This window comes from Nicotiana tomentosiformis, chromosome 1 (genome assembly GCF_000390325.3).
Source record: "Nicotiana tomentosiformis chromosome 1, ASM39032v3, whole genome shotgun sequence".
Classification (NCBI taxonomy): Eukaryota; Viridiplantae; Streptophyta; class Magnoliopsida; order Solanales; family Solanaceae; genus Nicotiana; species Nicotiana tomentosiformis.
In genome coordinates this window covers 14,469,371-14,497,136 of record NC_090812.1, presented here as the reverse complement: position 1 = coordinate 14,497,136, position 27,766 = coordinate 14,469,371, and the positions used below count along the sequence as shown (strand labels likewise).

General features: G+C 36.9%; 3 protein-coding genes across 7 annotated transcripts in view; 2 read left to right on the top strand and 1 right to left on the bottom strand.

Moving 5' to 3' along the window:
- Positions 1-342: 342 nt before the first annotated feature.
- LOC138900964 (uncharacterized) lies at positions 343-3,500 on the top strand. The gene is made up of 5 exons (XM_070188647.1): positions 343-740; positions 855-1,254; positions 1,948-2,388; positions 2,488-2,884; positions 3,055-3,500. Exons 1-5 carry the CDS (start codon positions 343-345, stop codon positions 3,498-3,500), a joined length of 2,082 nt encoding a protein of 693 aa, XP_070044748.1.
- Positions 3,501-13,610: 10,110 nt separating this feature from the next.
- LOC104111186 (potassium transporter 7-like) lies at positions 13,611-22,577 on the top strand. 3 transcript variants are annotated; one of them, XM_018775948.3, is made up of 11 exons: positions 14,138-14,277; positions 14,672-14,816; positions 16,658-16,886; positions 16,975-17,223; positions 17,376-17,426; positions 18,299-18,559; positions 19,143-19,195; positions 19,358-19,472; positions 19,686-19,940; positions 20,706-21,228; positions 21,627-22,577. In XM_018775948.3, exons 3-11 carry the CDS (start codon positions 16,754-16,756, stop codon positions 22,159-22,161), a joined length of 2,175 nt encoding a protein of 724 aa, XP_018631464.1. In that variant the 5' UTR covers positions 14,138-14,277; positions 14,672-14,816; positions 16,658-16,753; the 3' UTR covers positions 22,162-22,577. The 3 variants fall into 3 exon arrangements, with proteins under 3 accessions (XP_009619126.1, XP_018631464.1, XP_009619127.1); XM_009620831.4 differs by lacking the exon at positions 14,672-14,816 and having other exon boundaries at positions 13,611-14,277; XM_009620832.4 differs by lacking the exon at positions 14,672-14,816 and having other exon boundaries at positions 14,149-14,288.
- Positions 22,578-22,791: 214 nt separating this feature from the next.
- Positions 22,792-27,766, bottom strand: part of LOC104118266 (copper-transporting ATPase PAA1, chloroplastic) — a 30,842-nt gene continuing 25,867 nt past the window's right edge. Inside the window, exons 15-17 of one of the 3 annotated variants that reach the window (XM_070177698.1) lie at positions 25,011-25,214; positions 24,291-24,371; positions 22,792-23,755 (exon numbers count right to left, since the gene is read on the bottom strand). In XM_070177698.1, the coding sequence (XP_070033799.1) occupies positions 23,507-23,755; positions 24,291-24,371; positions 25,011-25,214 (534 nt within the window). In that variant the 3' untranslated portion in view covers positions 22,792-23,506. Of the gene's footprint in view, positions 23,756-24,290; positions 24,372-25,010; positions 25,215-26,132; positions 27,334-27,766 lie in introns of those variants that run through there. The other 2 variants (XR_011408803.1, XR_011408802.1) reach the window with 2 other exon arrangements.

Genomic DNA, 27,766 nt, shown 5'->3' with positions numbered 1-27,766 from the left:
TCTCCATAAGAAGGGCGAGCATCAATTATATCACTGTAGAAGATGAATCTGCTACTTCTAACAAGCCTTCTGTCTTTGATCGACTTGGAAAATCAACTGTGAGGACTTCCGTGTTTGAGAGATTAGGGCCATTAAAGAAGGGGGACAAGTTCCAGAGAAATTTTCAAAGCATAAGAACACCCGCTTCGCCTAAAATCCAGAAGATCTCTAAGGATTTCCAAAGTTTGGTTCCTTCTAGAATGAAGCGACAAACAAAACTTGTGGTTTCATGTAAATAAGTACTGAAGTTAAAAGCCATATATTGTCGTCTACACTAAGGAACGTGACGAAGATGAAGAAAGTATGGGTTCTTCGTATCATGTTACTGTACAAGGCGAGAATGGTGTTCCATCTTCAATGGAGGATAATGCAGAATTGGAGGATGTTTCACCATATTATCACATATCCTTCAACGATGGGGTCCCTCAAGAAGATGAAGATACAAAAGATGCTCCACCGGAACTTGAAGAAGGGGTGAAGGCAACAATTGATACCTTAAAAGAAGTTAACCTTGGCACTGATGAAAAACCAAGACACACCTACCTAAGTTCTTTACTAGAAGTTGATGAAGAAAGCACTTATATTGAGTTACTCAAGGAGTTTAGGGATATCTTTGCTTGGAGTTACAAAGAAATGAATGGCTTGGACCCTAAAGTAGCAGTCCATCACCTTGCAGTCAAGAATGGCGCTCATCCTGTTAAGTAAGCTCAAAGGTGCTTTAGGCCGGACTTGGTTCCCCTGATCGAAACCGAAGTTAACAAACTCATTGAAGCTGGATTTATTCGGGAAGTTAAATACCCAACATGGGTTTCAAGTATTGTCCCTGTAAAGAAGAAGAATGGCCAGATTCGAGTATGCGTTGACTTCAGGGATCTCAACAATGCATGTCCCAAAGATGAATTCCCGCTCCCTATTCCAGAGCTGATAATCGATGCTACTACTAGTTATGAGGCAATGTCTTTCATAGACGGTTGGTCGGGCTATAACCAAATTCGCATGGCACCAAAAGATGAAGAGCTTACTGCATTCCGCACCCCCAAAGGTATTTATTGCTACACGGTAATGCCTTTTGGCTTGAAGAATGTTGGTGCTACTTACCAAAGGGCTATGCGGAATATTTTTGACGATCTTCTCCACAAGAATGTCGAATGTTATGTTGACGACTTGGTGGTAAAATCAAGAGAGAAGGGCGACCACTTGAAAGACTTGAGAATGGTATTTGAGTTGCTCCGGAGGTACCAACTTAGGATGAATCCATTGAAATGCGCCTTTGGAATTACTTCCAGAAAGTTCCTTGGTTTCATTGTTCGACATTGAGGGATTGAAATTGATCAAGCCAAAGTAGATGCAATCTTGAAAATGCCTAAGCCTCGGGATATTCACGAATTGAAAAGTCTGCAAGGAAAGTTAGTGTACCTTAGGAGATTCATCTCAAACCTAGCTGGGAGGTGCCAACTATTCAGTCGCCTTATGAAGAAAGGTGTCCCTTTCAAATGGGACCAAGCATGTAGCAATGCCTTTGAGAGCATTAAATCCTACTTGATGAAGCCTCTAGTTTTGGCAGCCCCTATACTTGGAAATCCGTTGATACTATACATTTCAGTACAAGAAAGGTCTGTTGGAGCGTTGTTGGCCCAAGAAAATAGTGAAGGGAAAGAAAACTCCCTTTACTACTTGAGCAGGATGATGACACCAAACAAGCTGAATTATTCGCCAATTGAAAAGTTGTGTTTGGCGCTAGTCTTCTCAATTCAAAAGTTGAAGCACTACTTTCAAGCTCATGTTGTTCGTCTTGTTTCTAAGGCAAATCCCATTAAGTTCGTGATGTCAAAACCTGTTCTTAGTGATCGACTAGCGAGATGGTACTTCCAATTTTAACAATTCGAGATTTTGTACATCCCTCAAAAGGCTGTAAAAGGACAAGCATTGGCAGACTTCTTGGCAGATCATCTGATACCTTATGACTGGGAGCTAACTGACGAACTACCTGATGAGGACGCAATGGTCGTTGAAGATCAACCTCCATGGAAGATGTACTTTGATGGTGCTGCACATCGTGAAGGAGCTGGTACTGGCATAGTATTTGTCACTTCCCAAGGTGAAGTCTTGCCCTACTCCTTCACCTTGACACAACTCTGTTCCAACAATATTGCTGAGTATCAAGCATTAATACTTGGGCTTAAAATGGCCGTTGATACGAAGCAATTGCAATTGCAAGTCTTTGGTGACTCCCAGTTAGTGGTCAATCAGCTCTTAGGTAGTTACGAGGTCAAGAAGCCTGAACTACGCCCATATCATGATTATGCTAAAAACTTAATGGGGTGGCTCGGTGATGTGACTATTCAGCATGTGCCAAGGAAAGAAAATAAGAAGGCTGATGCTTTAGCTGCCCTAGCTTCATCGTTAACCCTGCCTGATCAAGCGCAAGTTACTGTCTGCCAAAAATAGGTAGTACCGCCGCCAAATGAGGCTAAAGGTGAAGAAAATGAACTCAAGCATCTTGTCGCTGTTTCTAAAGTTGAGAAAGAAGAATGGCGACAACCCATTATCGACTACTTATGCTATGGGATACTTCCAGAAAATTCGAGGAGAAAGACTGAAATCTATCGTCGTGCACCTCGCTTCCTTTACTACAAAGATACTCTATACAGAAGGTCATTCGAGGGAGTACTCTTGCGATGCTTAGGGGAAGAAGAGGCACTCCAAGCTTTGCAAGAGGCACATTCTGGGGTATGTGGGTCACACCAGTCTCGACCAAAGCTTCACTTCCATATAAAAAGGATGGGATATTATTGGCCAACGATGGTAAAAGATTGCTTGGACTACGCTCGAAGATGCAATGCTTGTCAATTCTATGCGAATTTTATTCATCAACTCCTGAAGTTTTGCACCCGACTGTTGCATCCTGGCCATTTGACGCTTGGGGATTGGATGTTGTTAGACCACTGCTAAAGTCCTCTGGTGGACACCTATACATCTTGGCTGCAACTGACTAATTCTCAAAATGGGCTGAAGATGTTGCTCTTAAGGAAGTAAAGAAGGAAAATGTTGCAAGTTTCATCCGAGTAAACATTATCTATCGGTTTGGCCGTTACATAATAACGGATAATGGCAAGTCATTCGACAACAGGTTGATGAACAAGATTTGTGATCTCTTTGGCTTCAAGCAACGCAACTCTTCTATGTACAATGCTGCCGCCAATAGTCTAGCCGAGGCATTCAACAGGACTCTATGCAACTTGTTAAAGAAAGTCATCTCCAAATCCAAACGGGATTGGAATGACCGTATGGAAGAAGCTCTATGGGCATATAGGACGATTCACCGCACGCTAACACAAGCGACCCCTTATTCACTCATTTATGGAGTCGAAGTCGTCTTTCCACTCGAGCGTCAAATACCTTCATTACGACTGGCTATTCAAAAGGGATCACTGATGAAGAAAATGCTCGACTTCGATTAGCAGAGTTGGAGGTTCTTGATGAGAAGAGGTTGAAAGCTCAACAGAGTCTTGAATGTTATCAAGCTCGATTATCTCGCGCCTTCAATAAAAGAGTTCGCCCGAGATCCTTTCAAGTAGGAGATCAATTCCTTGCCATAAGAAGACCCATTATTACTTCCCATAAACATGTAGGGAAGTTCACTTCAAAATGGGATGGGCCATATGTCGTGCAAGAAGCTTATTCAAGTGGGGCTTACAAGCTGGTTGATGCAGATGGCATGAGAATCGGCCCTATCAACGGTAAGTTTTTGAAGAAGTATTATCCTTGAAGTTGCAACGCTCCTTAACGCATGAGCCTAAACTCCATATTCCTACACTCCTGGCCCGCATGAGTCTAAACTGTGTACGGCCCACCACCAAAAACAAAAGTTCTGCTAGGTTGAAAACCTCGAAAGAGGCGGCCTAGGCAAAAGTTAGGACATCAAAAAAAAATTACCCATTCTGACTTGATCCTCTTCACCAAGGCACGCAGGCAGCTTAGAGTTTCATTCTAAGTTCAGTCGTATAAGTTCAAAAGATACATAATTCCCCAATCGTTGTCCGAATGAAGTATGATGGAATATAATCCATTCAATCGGCACTTGAAAATTGAGCTGAGATACCATTCTTCTGTTAAAATTTGGATCCCATTTGATTTAAAGGGGGCAAGCCGCTATGGTAAATTGGTGTCTTCAATAAAATGATTAATCTCTTTTAGGAGGCCGCCAAGCATTTGCATTGAAGTCCGGGGATTCTCTATGCCTTCATGTTCGCCAAACCTTCAAGTTTTTTTGGTGAGCCTTCATGACGTTTCAAATTCAGTGAGACTTGAACCCAAGATATTTGGTGAGAATGAGGCTCTTGAATTTTAATTTTTGGCAATTAAAAAGGCCTTGCGATCTTGAGACTTCCACACCAATATACAAAAATTTTGGTGAAGTCGCGCAAATCTGAAACTATTAACATGTCGGAATTTAAAGTTAGATTCAAAATAATATCTGGGACGAGTCTCAAAGTGTTTGATTCAAAATTTTGGATATGTCTTAGATCTTGAAGTCTTGTTTCCATAAAACCAAGCGGTTCATGATTTCGACATTTCTACACCAAGATACAATTTGTTTAGTGAAACTGCGTAAATCTGAAACTATCAACGTGTCGGAATTTAAAGTTAAATTCAAAATAATATCTGGGACGATTCTCAAAGTATTTGATTCTGAATTTTGGATATGTCTTAGATCTTGAAGTCTAGTTTTCAAAAAATCAAGCGGTTTGTGATTTCGATGTCCCTACATCAAGATACAATTTTTTTGATGAAACTGCACAAATCTGAAACTATTAATGTGTCGGAATTTAAAGTTAGATTCAAAATAATATCTGGGATGATTCTCGAAGTGTTTGATTTCGAAATTTTGAATATTCTTAGATTTTGAAGTCTAGTTTTCATGAAATCAAACGGTTCATAATTTCGATATTTTTACACCAAGATATTAATTTTTTTGGTGAGACTGCACAAATCCAAAATTTTTAACATGGTGGAATTTAAAGCTGATTTCAAAGTAGTATATGGGGCGATTCTGAAGGTGTTTAATTCTAAGTTTTGGGTATACTTTAGATATTGAAGTCTAATTTTCGAGAAATCAAACGGTTATTTATTTGGACTCTCCCACGACAAGATATGAATCTTTTGTTACAAGCGCGTAAAGCTAAAAATTATGCGACTAAGATAAAAGTCGGACAATGTAAAGCAAAAGAGAAGCTGGAATATTTAAGTCCTCGAAGTCTCCAAGTTGAAATCTTCAAGTCCATCGGTCTTCAAGTTGAAGTCTTCACGTTCGCCACTCTTCAAGTTGAAATATTAAAGCCCTCCAAGTCTCCAAGTTGAAGTCTTCAAGTCTGCTAATTTTTCAATTTGAATTTTAAAAGTCAACCACTCTTCAAGTTGAAATCTGCATAGTCCGCCAAATCTTCAAAGTTTTCCAAGTGTTCAAGTCGATGTCGTCAAGTCGATGTCGTCTTCGAGTTGAAGCTTTATAACTTTCCAATCTTAAGGTGGACGTATAAGTCCCTTTGTACCTTAAGTTGGCATCTTCGTGGGTTTGTCCTTAAAAGGAACTATAATTTTTATTGAGAGTAATCTCTCTGATAATCGGGTCATTTTGAGAGTAATATCTCCGATAGTCGAGTCATATTGAAAGTAATCTCTCCGATAGTCAGGTCGTTTTGAGAGTAATCTCTCCGATAGTCGGGTCATTTTGAGAGTAATCTCTCCGATAGTCGAGCCACATTTTGAAAGTAATCTCTCCGACAGTCGAGGCACATTGAGAGTAATCTCTCCGATAGTCGGGGCACATTGAGAGTAATCTCTCCGATAGTCGGGGCACATTGAGAGTAATCTCTCCGATAGTCGAGTCACATTGAGAGTAATCTCTCCGATAGACGGGGCACATTGAGAGTAATCTCTCCAATAGTCGGGGCACATTGAGAGTAATCTCTCCGATACGAGCCACATTGAGAGTAATCTCTCCGATAGTCGGGGCATATTAAGAGTAATCTCTCCGATATTCAGACAAGGATGAATACTCATCCCTTCACACCCCAAGATTGTCTTCTTCATGCATGGATCATCTCGTTAAACAAGAACACATCCTTCTTGTTTGACCTAAGAAGAAGAAATTACCTTCGCGTTAATGCTTCTGAATCGTGAAAAGTAAACTCAATACAGCTGCAAACACTGCGGTTGATGGTTGCGAGAGGGGTATAGTGCTATATGTAGTTAATGAATGATGATTGTCCAGTGAAATTATCTCGATGTGGGATAGGAAAATTCACTGGTCGGTTGACGTTAGCCTTCTCCGAATTGAACTCAATTTGGACAGAAAGAAGAGTCATTGTGAGGATAGGATTCCTTTCCATGTCTTTCTCATGTAGTATTTGTCTCCTTGTTGGAAATGACAAAGGTGTAAGTTTGCGCCATATGGTTAACTCACGTGATTCGTTAGGTGTTTTCTGTTACTTCACCTTGGAAAAGGTGATCATATTCATGGCAATTAAAGCTCAATTGTTACGAGCAAATTTCCTTGAAATTTGAGAGCACTCCGGTGAAATAGGGGCATTTGTAGGCATCTAAAATTTATTAAATTTAAATTCAATAATTATTTAGATTATATTTTAAATTCAATATATATATATATATATATATATATATATATATATATATATATATATTAGTCCAAATAAATATTATGGGCTAATATAATTGAATTAATTATATAAATCTAATATATATAGATTAAATAAATAAATCTCAATCCATTGGGCTAGCCCATTTAATTGGGCTAAAGTGATGAGCCCACTTTATTAGGCCCAAGATATCATCTTCCTAGAGGTTCAGTTTGGTGCCACGTATCAAATGACGTGGCACGCCAAATCAAACGGAAGAGCCAATAAGATCATGCCACGTGTCAAAATGACAAGGCATGTCAAGTCACATTAGAAGGCCAGTGAAACTACGCCACGTATGCAAGTGACATGTTTTGGCCAATCAAATGCGGTCATGTCACACTTCAATTTGATTGGTCGGAAAGAGTTTGTTCTTATCACAACTCCTCCCTTCCACAACTATAAATATGGGTCTTCATAACTCAGAAAAGACACTAGAAGTTATAACAAGAAGCAAAAAAGAGCTCGTGGATCAAACACTGCAAATTCCTCCACAAGTTTCAAGCTTCAAGCAATCAACTTCAAGCTCTAGAACGAAGAACAAATCAAGTTCAAACTCAATAATGAAGAACAAATCAAGTTCAAACTCAAGAACGAAGAACAAATCAAGGTCAAGTTCAAGCAATTGAGCTCAAGCTCAAGAACAAGATCATCGTTCGTGGCAACAACTACATATTCAAGATCAAGCTCAAATACCCTTGAATTTATTTACTATTAGAAAGAAGAATCAGAGGATTCATAGAGATTGTAACACTCAAATATTTGAAATAAAATACTACGATTGTTACGATATTTTTCGGTCTTGATTTTATTTTCTTGACATAAATTTATTGTCTACAAATATAGGCCCTTTACTAGTTAGACATACGATTAAAATTTAACCTTAACATATTTTTGTATATCTATTATCTCTCTCTATTGTTTAGTGACGCGCTATAACTAACAATTAACATAGCATGCGTGCAACATGTATATAGAGTAATACACAAATAATCTACTAGTCTTAGTAAATTTGCTGACCAAAATAAAAGAAAAAATTGGCATAGGAACATCAAATTTTATTTTATTGGTAATTAGTTTAACTACTCAGCGTGATCGCTGTAGACACCTTGATAGTATCTATATTATATTAAAAAGAGGGTAGTGAATCATGAGGTTAAGCCAAGTGGCTTATTGAGAAAATGACACTTGGCACTTATAAGACAATATCAAAATAGATTTTAGGACAAAATCTAATATAGATTGACAAGATTAGGATAAAGATAATATAAAATATGGTATATTTAGGAACATTATGCTGATTAGAAGAATACCAAATCTGTTAATTGTTCAAGAAATTTTTATGTAGTAAATATTTTTATTTAAGGAATATTCTTTCTTTAATTTTGGTCAAAGTGAAAAACGAAAGAATTGGATTTGGACTGATTTTCCTTCATGATACATTTCCAACTAAAATTTAGGTGATATTATCTTTTTAATTTAGGTACATATTAACAAAATATTTAGTTTGACAAATATGATATGAAATTTCATAATTAATCTCTCTCAAGATATCCATTTCCTCCTTACCTAAAATATCCTTAATAACATACTAGCCGCTGCTTGTCGGCGACGAACAAATTCCAAACGACACATTCTTCTTTTACATTTTTCTTTACTTTTTCCATGTTCTTTTCCTCATTCATTCTTTCTTTCTTTCTGTGTCTTCTTCTCTCTTTTTTCAGTAGGGGTGGTTCTATACCACCAGTGCCACCACTGATGCAGGGTGGTGTGGACTTATACGACGGATTGCAATAGCGGTGACAGATTCAACATCAGAAAAAGAAGAAAATTCAGTCGTTGTGTAAATCGATCAACATAGAAGGTGTTTCAATATTTTTTTTTATGGTTTCCAATGGTGGATTGTCAAGTAGGTGATGGAATGGTGTAGAGGAAATAGGTTTTATGGAGGTTTTAGTGATGTTTTTGATGAGTTTTGCCGGTGGCTGCCGGTGAAAATTTCGTCCAGAAATTAATTGTATTTCTATTAAAAAATAAAAAAAATTGACTCTATTTGACAAAAAGGTAGAAAAATCTTTTAAAAAGATACTATCAGCTTAAGTTAAAATGTTAGTTAATTATGTGTACTAATTAAATGGAAAGTTGTCCAATTAAAGAATGACATGTGTCTATATTAATCAGATTTTACTTTACTTCTTTGCCTCACATGCCTCAAAGCGAGTGAGCAGACTCTCCCTGCCACGTCAGCACTAAAGGGTATATTTATTCAATTTTAAAGTAGTTCATGGGGCAATAAAAATCTCGTAAAGATAAAGTGTCACTGAAAATCCGACTATAGTTCAAGGGGGTACTTATGCATTTTTTCTTTTTGAGAAACAATCAATTAAATTTTTATTTTGTATCTTACACATTAATTTTAAGTTGAAATAATAATTCTTTATTTAGTACAAGCTTTGTATCTGGCCTTATTTATGTACAATATACATTACTATAGGTATCTTTAATTAAATTCTATGTATAATTCAGTTATGGTATGTATCCTTTTTTGAGAAAGAATCAATTAAATTTTCATTTTGTATCTTACACATTGATTTTAAATTGAAATAATAATTCTTTATTTAGTACAAGCTTTGTATCTGACCTTATTTGGGTATAATTACATTACTGTAGGTATATTTAATTAAACTTTTGTGTATAATTCAGTGATGGTAGGTATCTTTTTTTGAGAAAGAATCAATTAATTTTTTTTTTGTATCTTACACATTGATTTTAAGTTGAAATAATAATTATTTATTTGGAAAATAAATAATAAAAAGTAGTACAATTTTATTGTATCTAACCTTATTTGTGTACAATATAGATAACCGTAGGTATCTGTCACGATCCAAAATTTTTACATTCGGACCGTGATGGCGCCTAACATTTCACTTGCTAGGTAAGCCAACGTTAGAATAATATTAACTATTTTTAAAATAATTTTAAATTTATTAATAACAAGAAAATAAATACGGAAGCAAAGTTTAAAATATTATGAAATAATCTATCAAAACAACGGTGTCTAAATACCATCCCAGAATTGGTGTCACAAGTGCACGAGCTTCTAGAATAAATACAAATAAAGGTCTGAATAAAATAAAGTTGTCTCGAAACAAACACACAGCTAAAATAAAATAGACGGGGACTTCAGAACTGCGAACGTCGTGCAGTTATACCTCAAGTCTCCTCTGAATAGCTGAAATCCGAGCAAGTCTACGGTACGCCGCTGGGACCAACTTCAAAATCTGCACAAGAAGTGAGAGTGTAGTATCAGTACAACCGACCTCATGTACTGGTAAGTGCTGAGCTTAACCTCGACGAAGTAGTGACGAGGCTAAGGCGGGTCACTTACATTACCTATACGCAATATTAGAAATAACAACAATAATAGAAATAAATCAAGTAACTCATTTATTATAATTGAAGCCAACTCAGCAGTCATAACCAATTATCATTTACGTCAATTCTGTTGCAGCGTGCAACCCGCTCTCACAATATATTCACATTCAATTCTGTTGCAGCGTGCAACCCGCTCTCACAATATATTCACATTCGGTTCTGTTGCGGCGTGCAACCCGCTCCTCCAATATATTCATTTTAATCAAGTCTGTTGCGGCGTGCAACCCGATCCACCAATATATATATATATATATCGACTTTTGTCGACTTTTAAATAAGTCTATTGCGGCGTGCAATCCGATCCTCCAATATGGACTTTTAATAAGTCTGTTGCGGCGTGCAACCCGACCCTCTAATATGGACTTTTTAATAAGTCTGTTGCGGCGTACAACCCGATCCTCCAATATGGACTTTTAATAAGTCTGTTGCGGCGTGCAACCCGATCCTCCAATATATTCATTATAATCAATCATGTTGCGGCATGCAACCCGCTTCTCCAACATATTCATTTACCAATTCTTATAGGAGAAATTTTTTCAATAAATGTAACAATTAATATAAAATTATAAGACAACAAGCATACAATACTTATGATTTAATTATGAAACAAACAATGACAAATAGCAAATTATTATGAAAATCAGGGAGAAAATAGGCAGTTTAATATTTAATATGCTAAATGTCAAATAATAATTAAAACACATAATTCAAATAGAATGTAACAATTAATGCAGGAATTCAAGAATTAATGTTTGACAAAGAATAGGAGAGAAATAATTATTATAATAATTAATTTATGATTTAAAATAATTTATGATTTTTCAAGTAAGCAGGCAAACAATTAATTTGACGACGTATAGACACTCGTCACCTCTCCTATACGTCGTTCACATGCAATTCACATAACAAATAATTTAAGGGTTCTATTCCCTCAAGTCAAGGTTAACCACAACACTTACTTCGCTTTGCAAATTCCAATCAATTATTCAACTACAACTTTTCCTTTTAAATTTAGCTCCGAAAGCTTCAAATCTATTCACAAACAATTCGATATATTAAATACGAATCATAGGAATTAATTCTATATGAATTTACAAATTTTCTGGATAAAAGTTCGAAATTCATTTAAATATTTGACAGTGGGACCCATGTCTCAAATCCCAGAAAAATATGCGAAATTCGAACACTCGTTCCGATACGAGTTCAACCATACAAAATTTGTCCAATTCCGATATCAAATGGACCTTCAAATTTTAATTTTTCGTTTTTGGAAAGTTTTACAAAATTTTTAATTTCTTCCGTCTAAATCCGAAATAAATGATGAATATATGCTTAGATTTATGAAATACAATCACTATATGATAAAGAACACTTATCCAGTTCAAAATCGTGAAAAATTCTTTTGAAATCTCCCCTAAGCCGAGTTATAATTGAGGTTTTGTGAAAAATGAGAAAAATCCCGTTTTGGTTCTGTTTTAAGTCACAGGGGTCAGGCTTTCTTCGCGTTCGCGAAGGGCCTGTCGCGTTCGCGATGAGTAGCAGCCCGTGGCTTTCGCGTTCGCAAGTCCTCCTTCGCGTTCGCGAAGGCTTCCCCCCTGGCCTTCGCGTTCGCGAGGCATTGCTCGCGTTCGCGATGAAGGAATGATCAACCCTCCCCCATGTGTGCCTAACACTACGCGTTCGCGAGGAGCTTGTCGTGTTCGCGAAGGGTAATGCCCCCATCGCTTCGCGTTCACGACCAAGCCTTTGCATTCGCGAAGAAGAAAACTTCAACTGCCCAGTTTACTCTTCGCATTCGCGAGAGTACCTTCACGAACGCGAAGAAGAACATGCCAGAACACTTACTGCAGCAAAATACCAGATTTTCAAAGTCCAAAACATCCCGTAGCCTATCCGAAACTCACCCGAGCCCTCGGGGCTTCAAACCAAACATTCACACAAGTCCTAAAATATCATACGAACTTGCTCGCGCGATCAAATCGCCAAAATAACACCTAGAACTACGAATCGGACACCAAATCAAAGGAAGTTTTCAAGAAAATTTTAAAACTTATATTTTTACAACCAGACGTCCGAATCACGTCAAATCAACTCCGATTCCCACCAAATTCGGCAGACAAGTCATAAATATTATAGTGGACCTATACCGGACTCCGAAACTAAAATACGGACCCGAGGTCAATAATTCCAACATCAGTAATTTCTTAGAAATCATTAAGCTTTCAAGCTTTTAATTTTTTATCAAAATTCTATATCTCGGGCTAGGTACCTCGGAATTCGATTCCGGGCATACGCCCAAGTTCCAAATCACAATACGGACCTACCGGAATTGTCAAAACACTGATCCGGGTCCGTTTGCTCAAAATGTTGACCAAAGTCAACTTAGTTGAGTTTTAAAGCTTTATTTCACATTTTTATCCATTTTTCACACTAAAACTTTCCGAAAAATTGTACGGACTGCGCACGCAAGTCGGAAAATGATAAAAATGGTGCTTTTCGAGGTCTTAGAACACATAATTACTTTTTAAATTTAAAGATGATATTTTGGGTCATCACAGTATCTTTTTTGACAAGGAAACAATCAAAATACACGTTTTGATATTTGCACATACCTTCTTTTTATAGTTTTTCCTTAGAAATCTTTGTTTCAGCAACTTTTGCTTAGGTTTTGCTTCTCTACATTGCTTAGGGTATAACTTTCGCACAAACAAATTGTGATTTATTCAATTTGAAGTTGCTGCAAAGTATGGCTCCAAACTATAACTATATCAACGAAATATCAATGTCCAAAATAAGTTGGAACTTGAAGGTTCGTGTTGTTAGATTATAGCACGTTCCAGACCGCGAGAAACCAAAAAATTCTAACTCAATTGAATTAATTATTCAAGATGAAAAGGTACATACTCTTTACCTGCTATTATTTTTTTCATGTCTTTTGAGTTGTGATGTATTTTCTTCAAGTTATGTGCCTTACTAACTTAAATTTCTTTTCAAATTTATATTTTTAAGGAGATCGAATTAATGCAACTATTGGAAGATCTGTTATGCGTATTTTCAAAACAAAATACATGAAATGACATTGTATGTTATGAAAAATTTTGTGGTTGGACCAAACAATATGAAAATTAAGAGGACAACTTCTCGAATATGCACTGCAATATGTCCATGAGCACTTGCTACAATAATGTTCCCTTAAGCACATGCTTCATATCAACCAAATTGTATAACATCATTATTTTTAGTTGAACATTTATATCAAGCAAATTGTATAGTATCATTATATTTTATGGAACATTTATTAGGAGATGGAATAAAAGTTTTAATGAAGTCTCAAAATACTTTTAATGTTTGGTTGTAAAGACAGTATTAACACTAGCAAATTAAACTTTATGATGCGGATCGTTCTTTTTAATTATCCGCTCAAAAGCAAAACAAGCGCGGGTTGTCGCAGATTTACTAATTCACGGCGTGCACCACCACGCTTTGGCTGTTTCAAACAAAAAGGCGTTGCCACTTGCCATCCACGTAACCCCTCACTGCTCGATCCATTCAAAGCAAAATACCAGACACACGCAGCTGAATTTTTTTTTAAAATCTCATCCAAAACCTTCTCTAACTTCTAGGGTTTCGATTCATTGCACTCTCTCAGCTATAGCTACTCTTTTACACCATTACGTCTATATTTACAGAAATGCATACGTATATGAAAACACATACGTCGTCGGAGGAACGTTTCACTTGCCGTTGATTGATTTCGAAATGGCATAGTTCTGATTCACAAGCGCACAAATCGAAGCCTGAGAGTAGTTTTGAGATGATGGACGAGGGTTTAGAGAGGGAAAGGGACCAGGAAAATGGCAGATTAGCGTCTATGGATTCGATTGAATCACGCTGGGTATTTCAGGACGAGGATGATTCGGAGATTGATAGTGTTGATCGCGATACTGTGGACGGAGATGGCGATTCGACACCGCGAAATGGCTTGGAATTGGACTCTGACGATGAGGATAATGCGGAGCAGAAGCTGATCCGTACTGGTCCTCGTATTGATTCGTTTGATGTGGAAGCTCTTGATGTTCCCGGTGCTCAAAAGAACGACTATGAGGTGAATTTTCGGTAATTTCTTTATTTTGCACTTGCTATTAATCCTACTAATTTTTCTAGAAGCTTCTTATACTATCAGTTTATACCTTCCAGACTAATATAACAATAACTACGCCTTAATAGTAAACTATTTGTGATAAGCTATATGAATCTTCTACATCCGGTCACTTTATTTGGGCCAATGTCATTCCAAATTGATTACTGAAAAAAGTTGAAAAAATGAAGTTTTCTAATGTTGCTAGTTAATGCCAGCGGCTGGTGCAACTCTTTATTGCTGTTCTTTCTTTACATGATCAACCTGTCATAGAATCTATTTGCTGTGAGATCATTTTCTTAACAACAACAAAAGAAGGAACTGAAATGTGGAGTCTGTTGATGCTCATTTGATGTACTAGAGGTAGATAAACAGAAGACTAGAAGGACTTTAATAAAAGGACATAAAGAGTTAGTCAAGCTTAGAGAAAGAAGCATGAAACTCAAGCTTGTTTAAGCCTTTTACGAAGAAGGAAAGAACAAACAAAGTTGTTGAACTGGATCTAGGTGCGTGCCTAGCTCTTTTCTTAGTAATCAGAAGCATTTATCTTTTTTCTCCTATTCTGTTTATGAAAATTCTCTCAGTAAATCTGCAAGCTGATATTTCCTTCTGCTACTGAAACTTTGCACTCCATCCCATTAAATTAATGCCTTTAATCATGCATTTTATAGCTCACCAATGCCGATTTATTTCACGTAATCAATCTTGTTTGCTTTTCTGACAGTTAATCACGAGAAACTCTCACTTAGTGTTGTTTTAATCTGACTGGAAGTTTCACCTTTTTGACTAAGCTAATGCCCTTTGTCCATGTTCACATCCTACCATTGCTTGATATAGTTTCTTTACCATGAATGACATGTAAATACCAGTTACCTTCTTGTTAGAGACAAACATTTCCAATGTAGATCGAGACTAGGGCAGAAGTCATTTGATGGCTATACCTGTAGCAAATTAAGGTGTGAAATGACTATCCAGCAAACTTGAAGCTGTGTGCAGAAGAATGAGTATTTCAGCCCGAAGAAATGGCTGAAAGCAAAGCCAGCATTCTGCAGTGAATGCTCTGACAGTGTCATTGGCTGCAAATCTTTTAAAAGAAAAATGATGCTGCCAGAAAAATAGGCTAAAATCAAGGCGCAAAAGGGGCCAAGAATCTCTTAGGGGTGGTTTTTCACTTTTTTGTTATCCACAGTACCTTACCATTTAAAAAAAAGGGGCGAAGAATCTGCCGGCTAGTATTGCTACAAGATAAATGGTAATGCTTCACACATGAGCTAACACCAGCTAGTCATAATGGGCCAAGTCAGGTACTAATAACAAATACTAGAAAGAGGATATAGTTACTACAAGCTTCTAGGTTGGCAGTTGCTTCAAAAAATCTGGAAACTTGTTTTGTATTTTTTTCTTTTTTCCATTTTTTTTTTTTTTTTGCAAAAGCTATTTTTGAACCAAATACCAAGTCAGGCACTACTAACAGATATCAATTTTATTTGGAAAACTGAAAAAACTTTTCTTTCTTGATGTTTGGTTGAAAATAAGTTTTGCAAATAAGTTATTATTATTATTTTTTTTTGCAAAAACCCTTCTCCATTTTTTTGCAATAATTCTTCTTCAAATTTTGAAGCAACACCACCTAAAAACTGAAAATTTCTTCTTTCTTGTTGTTTGGTTGATTTTTTTTTTTCTAAAAGATTTTATTTGCAAAAATCTCTTCTTCAAATTTTGATGCAAACGCCACCTAAGTTCTTGACTGCGTCAACCACCGATCAGTGATAGACTTAATATGAGAACCTTCACCTGCAATTTGCCTTTGGCTTTGTCTAATGGTTCCTTTTTCTATCGAACATGAAAACCAGAAAAAGCGTTAAAGTCTGTTGATTTTTTAAGTGCAAAGAGCTCATGAAGTGCGAGCTTTAATGAGAAAGGTGCAAATGAAGATGCAATGAAAAAATACATGTAATACAAGAAAATAACAATAAGCAAAAACAACAATTATTTGGACAAAAGAATTGAAAAGAATTATTGGAATAGCTATTGTGTAGTGCTGTCTTCTTCAATACGTAGCCTATAGGTTATTGGTGATGAGATGTAAGCCTTAGCGGCTTGGTGCCTGAACTAAAGCACTGCCCAAGGGAGGCGAAGCACTCAGGCTATTGTGCACCTTGCTTCAGGGCTGAAGCATGCCTCAAACAAGCCTTTGACAATACTGCTTTTTATCTTAACTTCGTTGGGCAAAGGTCCTTTCCAGGGAATGCTGGCTTTTATTTGACTTATGTTTTGACCAAACTTGCTTGATTTTGATTTTGAACAACAGATGCAGAATTATCTAAATTTAATGTGTATTTTGCAGGATGTCTCAGCGGGTAGGACAATCCTGTTGGCTTTTCAGACTCTTGGAGTTGTTTTTGGCGACGTGGGAACAAGTCCCTTGTATACCTTTAGTGTGATGTTTAGTAAGGCCCCGGTCAATAGCAATGAAGACGTTCTTGGTGCATTATCCCTTGTTTTATATACCTTAATCCTCATTCCCTTGGTTAAATATGTCCTTATTGTTCTTTGGGCCAACGATGACGGTGAAGGTAAGCTATCATTTAAACTGGCTAATCGTTTCATGACATTTACCACATTACACTCTGATTTATTCAATTAGTTGGTTAATAACTGCAGGTGGTACCTTTGCTTTGTACTCATTGCTTTGTAGGCATGCAAAGGTTAATCTTCTCCCCAATCAACTTCCATCAGATGCTCGCATATCAAGCTTTAGACTAAAGGTGCCATCTCCAGAACTTGAGAGATCTTTAAAACTAAAAGAAAGACTAGAGGCTTCATTGACATTGAAAAAACTTCTTCTGATCTTAGTTCTCGCTGGCACTTCAATGGTGATTGCTGACGGTGTTGTTACACCTGCTATGTCAGGTATCCCTAGGACATTTTACAAATTTTTTTGGTTCTCAGAAGTGGATGGTTTCCGTATTATGGTCCTCTGGGTTCCTTTTTCTTTTGTATAAATTAGCCTTCCTTGTTTCTTTGTTGTACTTAATGTTAGTTTTAAACTATTGCTGATGCAGTAATGTCTGCTGTTGGTGGCTTAAAAGTCGGAGTTTCTGGGGTTAAGCAAGGTAATACTATCTGTACAAAATTGTTCACTTTCTGAAATAGATAGCATTGCCATTTTTTATTGATCTATTACTCTGTCAGTTATAAAAGATTCACAAACTGAAATAGTCTTACAAAATGGAGTGCTCATAATTTCCATGATACCACCACCCCTTTAAGGACATCTGTGAAAATTGGAAATATATATATAGAAAGTAAGCACTCTTTGCAAGATGACACATGCTAATCAAGAAATGGTTCAAATTTGCTTTATATTCTGATAGTTTACGGGCAACAAGGTGTAAACTTCACTGCCATCACCTAGCTCAGTAATTGAAGGATTTTCTGATTATGTTGCATGTTGCATTGCTGAGTATTCGTTGTTAGTGAATAATGTCAGAACTAAGATTGGTAAAGGAAGACTATGTGTGTGATATGAGATATCTCCATCATGACCTTAATATAGGCCTAATTATATCATCTGATGTAGTGATTTTACTAGCCTTTTATTTTTGGATTGTCATATCTAATGTTGTTGAAGTTTGATGTGGAATTGCTGCTGCTCAATTACTCTCAAGTATTTGTTCTTTGAATCTCGTGGTGATGAAGTCCTTAATTATTACTGCACAATTAGTGCACTCAATGAATGTGGTTGCATGAAGGGGATTCTTGTGAGTTATTGACTTGCTAGTAAAATTGAAGATGCGATAATTTGGGCCAACACTGATTTATAAAAAACTCGTTTTCTGAATATCACTTGAGCAGAAAGTGCTAAAACTAAATCCGGAATACTTTCTGAAATCAGACGAGAAAATGAATTCCAGTCACTCTTTTATAATTTTGCACCGTCAAGCCCTTTTGTTTCAAGTTTCTTAGATTTCATTTTCTTTTGCAGATCAAGTAGTGATGATCTCGGTGGCATTTCTTGTAATTCTCTTCAGCGTACAGAAGTATGGGACAAGTAAAGTGGGTCTTGTTGTTGGTCCTGCTTTGTTTATATGGTTTTGTTCCCTGGGTGGTATTGGTGTCTACAACCTCATTAAGTATGATTCTCGTGTTTGGAGGGCATTTAATCCTGTTCACATATACTATTATTTCAAGCACAACTCAACAAAGGCCTGGTACTCTCTTGGTGGTTGTCTTTTATGTGCAACAGGTAGACACCTGAGAACTGATTCTTTTTGATTGTTGACACTGTAATTTGATGGCCAGAAAACTAAAGGGATGGTTCTATGTGATTTTCTTTCCATGGGGTTTAATTGAGTTGAGTCAACAAGGTTGATGTTTGCTCCACTGAGCTTGCTTTCTGAATGTTGGACTTCTCTATTCTCTTCATATTGGCACAGCATGAGATGTATTTGCAATTTACTTCATTAACATTTTCCTGCAAACTTATTGCTAAGAAGCATCATTTTTAACCTATCCATTTCTTATCCCCCCCGGGGGGAAGTGAGAGCATGGATTTTGAATGGCACAAACCTTTAAACTTGGCATTGATATTGGCCCACAGTATTTTCCTAATGTTCTTCTTGTACCATCTGGACAAAGATAGCTTTTGCTTATCTGTTGTATCACCCTTTTTTCTCGAAGAGTTTGTTTGGGCTTATAAAATGCATAAACAGATCGAGTATCTCCTTTTTGAGTTTCTAGGATATGTTGTGTTTATAATTTTTCCATTATAGCCTGTTCTTTTATATATTTTCTGAGATATATAGCTGATCACTAATTCTGAAATTCAGGTTCAGAAGCAATGTTTGCAGATCTTTGCTATTTTTCGGTGAGGTCAGTTCAGGTATGCAGCATGAGAGTTTTTTGGTGGAAATGGGTGCTGCAATTAATATAAACAATAGATCCATGCATTTTTGGGATATAACCCTGCCTCCCTCTTATATGTCACTAATGATGTCCAATTTGACAGATAGTTATTGATTATATAACGTTGTTTAATTTGCAGCTTACATTTATGTTCCTTGTGCTGCCATGCCTTCTATTGGGATACCTTGGTCAAGCTGCTTACCTGATGGAGAACCATGATGATACAACACAAGCTTTCTTCTCTTCTGTGCCAAGTAAGTTTCTAGTCCTGTAGCACTCACTCTGACAACATCTTGTTTATTTATAATTAATTTTGGAAAAATTATGAGAATAACGACGTGAGACATAACAATATATATCGAAACAGAAGTGTCATGATTTTGTGTAGTTCTCATTACAGATACGTTTCTGAATATAGAAGGGCACACAGACAAAGTAGTTGGGTGAAATTCTGCAATTGTATGCAGGTGGAGCTTTCTGGCCTGTCTTCTTGATTGCCAATATAGCTGCTTTGATTGCCAGTAGAGCAATGACCACAGCAACTTTTTCTTGCATTAAACAATCCACAGCTCTAGGCTGCTTCCCTCGCCTTAAGATTGTTCATACGTCTCGGAAGTTCATGGGTCAGATTTATATACCAGTCATGAACTGGTTTCTTCTGGCGTTGTCTTTGGTGTTGGTCTGCTCTATCTCAAGTATATATGAAATTGGAAATGCTTATGGTAATCTTTTTCTCTTTAGACCTTGCAATTTCGTTGCTGATTGCTCTCTCTGTTTTACCTTAATGCTTATTGTTTGTTGTGATGTGCACATGGAGCTTCCTGATAAATATTTGAAAGTTGGTAGATACAAAATTGAAATACCTTGTCCATCTAGTGTCTTGTTATTTGTTAACTTGTCTCCCGATGTAACCACTGCATAATCGTTGTGCTTCTTTTGTTTATATAAGATGCTCGCTTATAAAAAAAAAGATCTACTTGTTATTACATTGATTTGCCCGGTGTTCAGAATTAAAATCCTTGGAAACGCACTAACGCAGTGTGTTTTCAAACTCATTTGTGAAAATCTACAATGTCGTACTATCTTTCAATATTTTAATTTTATCTTTCAAGCTATCAATGCCAAAATTTGAAGATGACAGGAAACACTTGTAGAATGTTTGATAAAGTGCTGGTTTGTTGTCATTGAAACCCTAATTCTCATGCATCAGATGCTCTACATATTCTTTTGCGGTACAGTCCGTTTGAAGTGTGTAGTATATGTACAATGATTGATTTGTTCATGAAGAAACTTAACGTACCCCTGGTATGAAGAGTTATTACTTGTGAACTATGGTAGGCAGGAGAAATCATTCTTGTAGTTGTTGGATTTCAATTTAGAGTTGTGTCTTTTTTGATGAAATGACGATGGTAGGCAGGTGCTTCCAAGTTTTCATCAAATGATTTATTGACTGCCTTGTTGATTTCTTATGAAACCCTGTTTGACAGCCGTAGCGGAGCTTGGAGTGATGATGATGACAACAATATTGGTTACTATTGTTATGCTTCTGATATGGCAGATCAACATCTTAATTGTGCTAAGTTTTCTCATTATATTCTTGGGATTGGAGTTAACATTCTTCTCATCTGTTTTATGGAGTGTGGGAGATGGAAGTTGGATTATACTTGTCTTTGCTGTAGTCTTGTTCCTGATTATGTACATCTGGAATTATGGAAGCAAGCTGAAGTATGAAACTGAAGTCAAGCAAAAGATGTCTATGGATTTGTTGCGGGAACTGGGCCCCAACCTTGGAACTATCAGAGCTCCTGGAATTGGCTTGCTTTATAATGAACTAGCAAAGGGAATACCAGCCATATTCGGACACTTTCTCACCACTCTACCTGCTGTGCATTCCATGATCATTTTTGTTTGTATAAAATATGTTCCTGTTCCAGTTGTACCTCAGAATGAAAGGTTCCTGTTCAGGCGAGTCTGCCCCAAAAGCTACCACATATTCCGTTGTGTTGCCAGGTATACTAAATTTCCCTGTTTTGCTAGTGCCTTCACTACATAGACCAACTGATGTGAAAGAGAGCTAGAATAAATCTACACGCTTGCACAAATCTGGAGACCAACCTTATTAAGACTGCTGCATGACAGATGGTTAAATGAATGTGTGGCGGACAGTTACCTTTGAGAAGCTGGAAATTTCTTAAATCTTTTGGGCAAACCTATGTGTATGATGGTTAATTCTTTTCTATAAACAAATAATGGCTAAACGACCAGCTTATCTTGTATGCCCTCTGCTTTAGCTGCTTATAAATTTTAAACAGTTTCCTGTCATAATATATGCATTCTCTTCTGCAATTGATGTGCATTTAAGTTTTCTTGGCTACTAATTTTATCTGTCCAAAACTTTGGACCCACAGATATGGGTACAAGGATGCTCGTAAAGAAAATCACCACACTTTTGAGCAACTGCTCATTGAAAGTCTCGAGAAGTTCATACGCAGAGAAGCTCAGGAGCGATCACTTGAAAGTGATGGCGATGGTTCGGACTCTGAAGAAGAGTATGCCTTCTCAAGGGTTCTTGTAGCTCCAAATGGAAGTGTTTATTCACTAGGTGTTCCTCTCTTAGCGGATTTTAGGGACACAGGAAAGGCAGTTATGGAAGAAAGCACTTCAGAAGAGCTGAAACCTGGGACTTCTTCTGAGTCGTTATTGTCTGATGCAGAGCAATCCCTTGACAAGGAGCTCTCGTTCATTCACAAGGCTAAAGAATCTGGTGTGGTCTATCTTCTTGGTCATGGAGATATTAGGGCAAGGAAGGATTCATGGTTCATTAAGAAGCTTATCATAAATTATTTTTACGCTTTCTTGAGAAAGAATAGTAGGAGGGGAATTGCCAATTTGAGTGTACCACATTCACATTTAGTGCAAGTTGGCATGCAATATATGGTGTGAGTTGGCTTTTTCTGTAAAGGTCCATATGAGCTATTTTGGCAAAAATTTAGGTAATCGCCTATCAGTCAACTTGGTTGTTATGTACAGCATAATCATGCCACAGTTTGATTGATGGATACACAGAAATGACCACACCAGAGCTGAATTTTGATGTCCCTCGTCTTAGAAGCTTGGAAGATTCTGCGTTTGTTATAGTTATACAACGGATTCATCACCCAAGTTTGTCGGGTTGCACCTGGGACTGTAATGATTGCCAAGACATGCAAATCCATGTAATTGTAATTTTTTTTTTTAATAATGCATGATGTTCAACCTTGAGGGTAAATTTTATAGGTTTTGCTTGTGGGATGAGTGGTGTGTTTGCAGCTCATTGCGGTGATGAGTTCATTTAGGAAGAGAATCCCTACATTGCTCTACTTTGTTTTATTTATTGCAAATGTGCTAGACAAAAGACCTGTAATAGTTTCTTAAAGAGAATCTTATGTAAAATACCACAAAATAAAGTTCGACCCTATTCATGGGAAATTCGGTGACTATTCAAAAAATGGACAAAATCAGACCAAAAGTTGTTTGGAAGAAGTATCTACAAACTCGCAAAATCAATGCTAACTTACTGAAGAGAAACAAAAAGAAAGCAATATCCAATGATATATAGACTAGCTTAGTTAAAGATTTGGCTGTTAAACTTGTATGTTGGTTTAAGCGCAATATAGAAATCTATAGTTACAGAATTTACCTTAAATGACATAACACCTTAGCACTGGAATGAAATGAATCCAAATATGATAGAATGACATTGCCAACTCCAACTAAATTTAAGATTGGACTACAGTACATTGATTTATATCCAAACGCTTCATTTTCCTCCAATCCATACCGACGGGGAACTGGATTTCGTTATCTTCTATATCTTTTTAATCTTTATTGCAGCCCATCCTCCTCATTTGGCATGTTGTGTAGATCTCGGTTATGAAAAATAAAGGCGATAATGGACGTCATTCTGTACCTCAAATTCAGAGATCTACCAGTGGCATTTTCTTGGCACAAACTGACAATTACACTTCACATCATTAACCAAACTGTATGCAACTCCTAGACAGGTCGATTCAGTGCCTAGCAACTTATATACTCACTAAGTAGTTAGCATGTGTAATCTGTGATGAACAAAATGATTCTCAATCTCCCAACCATATAAAACCGCATAAGCTTGAGCTGAGCATATTCCATTATTCCCGTCCCTTCAAACTGCGCAGTTACACGGTTAGGATCCCTTCAATTGGTAGGTATCTGAAGCCGAGGATAATTGAATGTCAGAATCAATCACTGACTTGGCTTTGTAGGATCACTATCTGGAGGTTGGATACGGGTGTCTTAACTTTTCTTGATTCAAGCTATTAGAAGCATCAGAAGGAATTTCAACTATTACTGATGGTCCATGAATTTCCTTCTGCCTTGATTGAAACTTGAGTCTCAGCAACAATGAATTTGTCATCACGCCAATAGAGCTCAAGCCCATGAGAGCTCCTGCTATTGACGGAGTAAGCATGGTTCCAGTAGATGGCAGCAGGACTCCAGCAGCTACTGGAATTCCAACCTGTAGTGAGCAAAGATGAGAAGAAAGACAATATGAAGAAGAAACCAAATAAAATGTATGAATATCTCAAAATTGCGGATACAATTGCACACAAATTATCAGCAGCAAGATTAATATGGAATCAGATATGTGACATATACGTAGTTTTAGATCTTCAATATGTGACCGACTACTCAAGATCTTGAAAAATAAAGGAAATGCAGAGAGAGAGAGAGAGAGAGAGAGCATTCCCATCAGTAATAAAAAAAAGAATAAAGAGCATTCCCATCAGTGATTTCAAGCAAACTGACAGATATTGGTTAGGTGTCCAAAAGGAACGACTTACTGTGGAGGACAAGAAGCAAGAGTCTTCTCCCCTCCCACAAGTTTGAATACGCTTTAATAATGGTCATTCTAACTTTTAAGTCCTTAATCAATGTTTTGCATGTAGCAAATCATTGTTCTCTATAGATTAACCAGTTTATTTGTCTAAAATGATAATGCACATAGAAACACTTCCTGTTCGCTTAATGGACAGCTAAGATGAAAAACTTACAATGTTGTATCCGAAGGCCCACCAAAGGTTTTGTTTTACAGTCTTCATGGTTAGCCTGCTTAGCTCCAGAGCATCGAGCAACTGCAGCAAGGTGATTTTGTTCAAAAATTATGGTACAACACACCGTGCAAGATAAAACATCATAAAGAAATTTTAGTATCCAGATCTAGATCTGTGTGTGTGTGTGTGTGTGTGTGTATATATGTATAGATTCAAGATTCAACCCAAAACCTGTACATGAGCATATAGAAGACACAATTAATTAAAATTGTGCTCTCTCTAACAAGGTAAGTAAATGTTTAGATAAGGTGTATGTGACAAGCACCTGCAGATGGTCCTTTGAGGCTAGGTATTGCATATTTTAACAGTCAACTTATTCAAGATGCTCAGAAATTAACATATAAGCATGGGATTTTTCATTCCCGAATGCTATGTCAGGGAATTCATTATTCAAATGGCTCTTTTAGAAAAAGTAGTTATCCGTTCCAAACAATCCCATTAGTAGTTTAAGTATAATGCAATAACTGTTTATACTTGTAGAAATACAATATTTTCAGCATGTATTCTGAAGGTGGAGAGAGATGGATAGAGAACAAGACGAAACCTTGGAAAAGAAAAACAAGCGACCATGTTTGCAGCTTGAGGCAAGATTACTCTAGTTCCAGAAAAGACAAAAGAACATGAATGGCAAGGAAGTTGCAAAAAAGAGAGGAGGAAAACCTGAGATAGCCGATCGTGCATCAGTACAATAGAAGACACATCACTTGCAGCTCCAACTCCACCACCAATAGCTATTCCTACATGTGCTGATGCCAAGGCTGCAGTGTCATTTATTCCATCGCCGACCATAGCTACAATTTTCTGATCCTTTTGTAGTCTCCTTACAAACCTACTCTTTTCATCTGGTTTGACTCCATAAAATACCTGAATTCAACCATTTATCTTATTGGCATTTCTAATTAAGTGATGTAGAACTTGTTGTAATGTGTTTTAGCAAAAGGGTTAAAACAGTTTAACAAATATTTCTGTCAAAGGCAGTGCTTATACAGATCAAAATAAACATGCATATAATACCAAAAAGAAATGCAGTAAAATTTTTATTTCTAATAAATGTGCAAGACTAATGAGTACAGCCAATCTGGGACCAGCATTTTTGTTATATTCCACTTCTGCAATTGTCTTTTAGCTTCTATTGCCGACATACTTACGTAGAATGCTGTCCTTTAATTTTGGAAAAGATGACAGAGAGCAATAAGAGATGCATTTCCCAATTGAATCCAATAAAATTACAGCTCGAATATATTATCAAAAGCTAAACATACAATAACAACCTCCCAGGTCAGAGGTCTCTGTACTAGTGATCCACACATTCCTTTTTAGAGGTTGTAACAGTAAAACTAAAGAGCCAATAAGGTGACAAGCTCCAGTCTCAGGCAGTGAAATAAAAAAGATAGGGAAAATGACATTGTATAGCCGCTCTCAAAATAATAGCCGAAAAATGTATATTTTTTGTATATATATACGTTTTGCATGTTATATACAAAAATTATACAAATTTCATACACTTTTTCGGCTACCAAATGTAAATAGTTTCTGGCGCGGGCTAAAAGTGAAAAAAGCCCAAAAATATAGGGTTAATTACTTCGACCATCCCTAATTTAACAAAAAAGTAAATAGAGCTCCTCCCTAGTTTGACGTTCCATTAAACATATCTCTTTCGCCACTATGAAGTGTTAAACATCCGTTTAAAACAAATGGTGTCAGCAAAATATGATAGCAACACAGATTATGATACCCTTGTGAAAAGTTTGAGACATGGGGCCTGCAGGGTTGGAATGTTACCTTCAGAAGGCTCCTCAATGACTGGGAGTTTACTAGAGTGATTGAATTCTTCAAATTGCTGGTTAGTTTCAAGGTACTGTAGAAGAAGAGGACAAAATTGTATGGGAAAGAAATAGCAAAGGAGTATATACTATATACTGTGAAGTCAGCATATGATAACTTAAATAGTTCCGGTCAACTACAAGCAGGGCCATGGCACTGTAAACACATCTGGAAGGTGAAAATCCCTTTTAAAATAGCATGTTTTTGGTTGGCTTGTATCAATGAAGCTGTTCTGACTCATGACTGTTTGATGAGAAGAGGAATGCCATTGTGCTCAAAGTGCTTTTGTGTGGAGGTGAGATTGAAACAAATAGTCACCTCTTTTTACATTGCAGAATAACCAGCAAGTTGTGGTATTTATTCATGAGTATGAAAGGGTCGAGCTGGACAGTTCCTAGGACAACTGCAGAAATGATAGCATGCTGGAATGATCCAGGTATTTGACAGAGGCAGAAGAAATGGTGGAGCATGATTCCAGCATGTATTTGGTGGACAATATGGAAGGAAATAAACTCAAGATGCTTTACAGATAGAGCTAATTTTGAAAGAAGATACAGATGGATTGTATATTTTTGTTTCACTTTTGGTGTAAAGAAGCCCTTGTAGAGGATGTAGAGTCTGTAGTTAACATCGTTGGATCCTTGTAACTACCACAAGACTAGGTTTTTGCTCTTTTTGGGGGGTCTTGTAACTTTGTTTTACTCTTAGCACAATCTTTGTGCTAAGGTTTACTTTATCATATTTATATAAAATTATTACCTATCAAAAAAAAAAAAAAAATTTGAAGCAACTTAATACTTGAAAAATGAAGAGAGAGAGAGAGAGAGAGAGAGAGAGAGAGAGAGAGAGAGAGAGAGAGAGAGAGAGAAAGTATTCATCTCCTCGGACAAATTTCTATTTCTCCCATTCAACCCCACCGAGCCCCACCTTTACATATTTAAGGAAACCGACACCAGCACACCACTGTTCATGTGGATTAATTACCCCTCCCCTCCCCCTGCACTGGTGCACAAATGTCATCCCAGCCTGCAAACAACCATCACGGTCATTCCTTCGTGAGTATTCCAGCCAGCATCAGACCTCCCTACCACTCCTTACTGTTTGATCCCTATGCTTTCTTTTCTATTTCTGATTCCATTTGCTGTCCTTCTATATCAATCTGTACAAATTGATTTAAAGGAATAGTAAGGAATTCGTATTGAATGATAAGGGAGGCTTTTGATTGTGAGCGAAAGAAGGTGCATTGAACTATGGTTATTTTTATAGTTAGGTTTCTTAGGATGTTTCTAGGATGAAGAAGGCAACTTGTCTTCACTATCCTCACAATTTGAGAATCTGAAAGTTGGAAACTAAAATAAGGAATAACCGAATAACAATGAAAGGATATGTCGCTCAGGAAACAAAGAAAATAGGGTATGGCAGGAGGATTAGAATTTTTGTCAAAACATATGCAATTTTAATCCGCTCATATCATTAGGTGGAGAGGTGTCAAATATTGTTCAACGAGAGAGATGTCCTTTTAGTTTCATTATACGTTTTTGATAACCCTTTTTAGTTTTATTATATTTGGAGGAAGGTCCAACTAATTGATC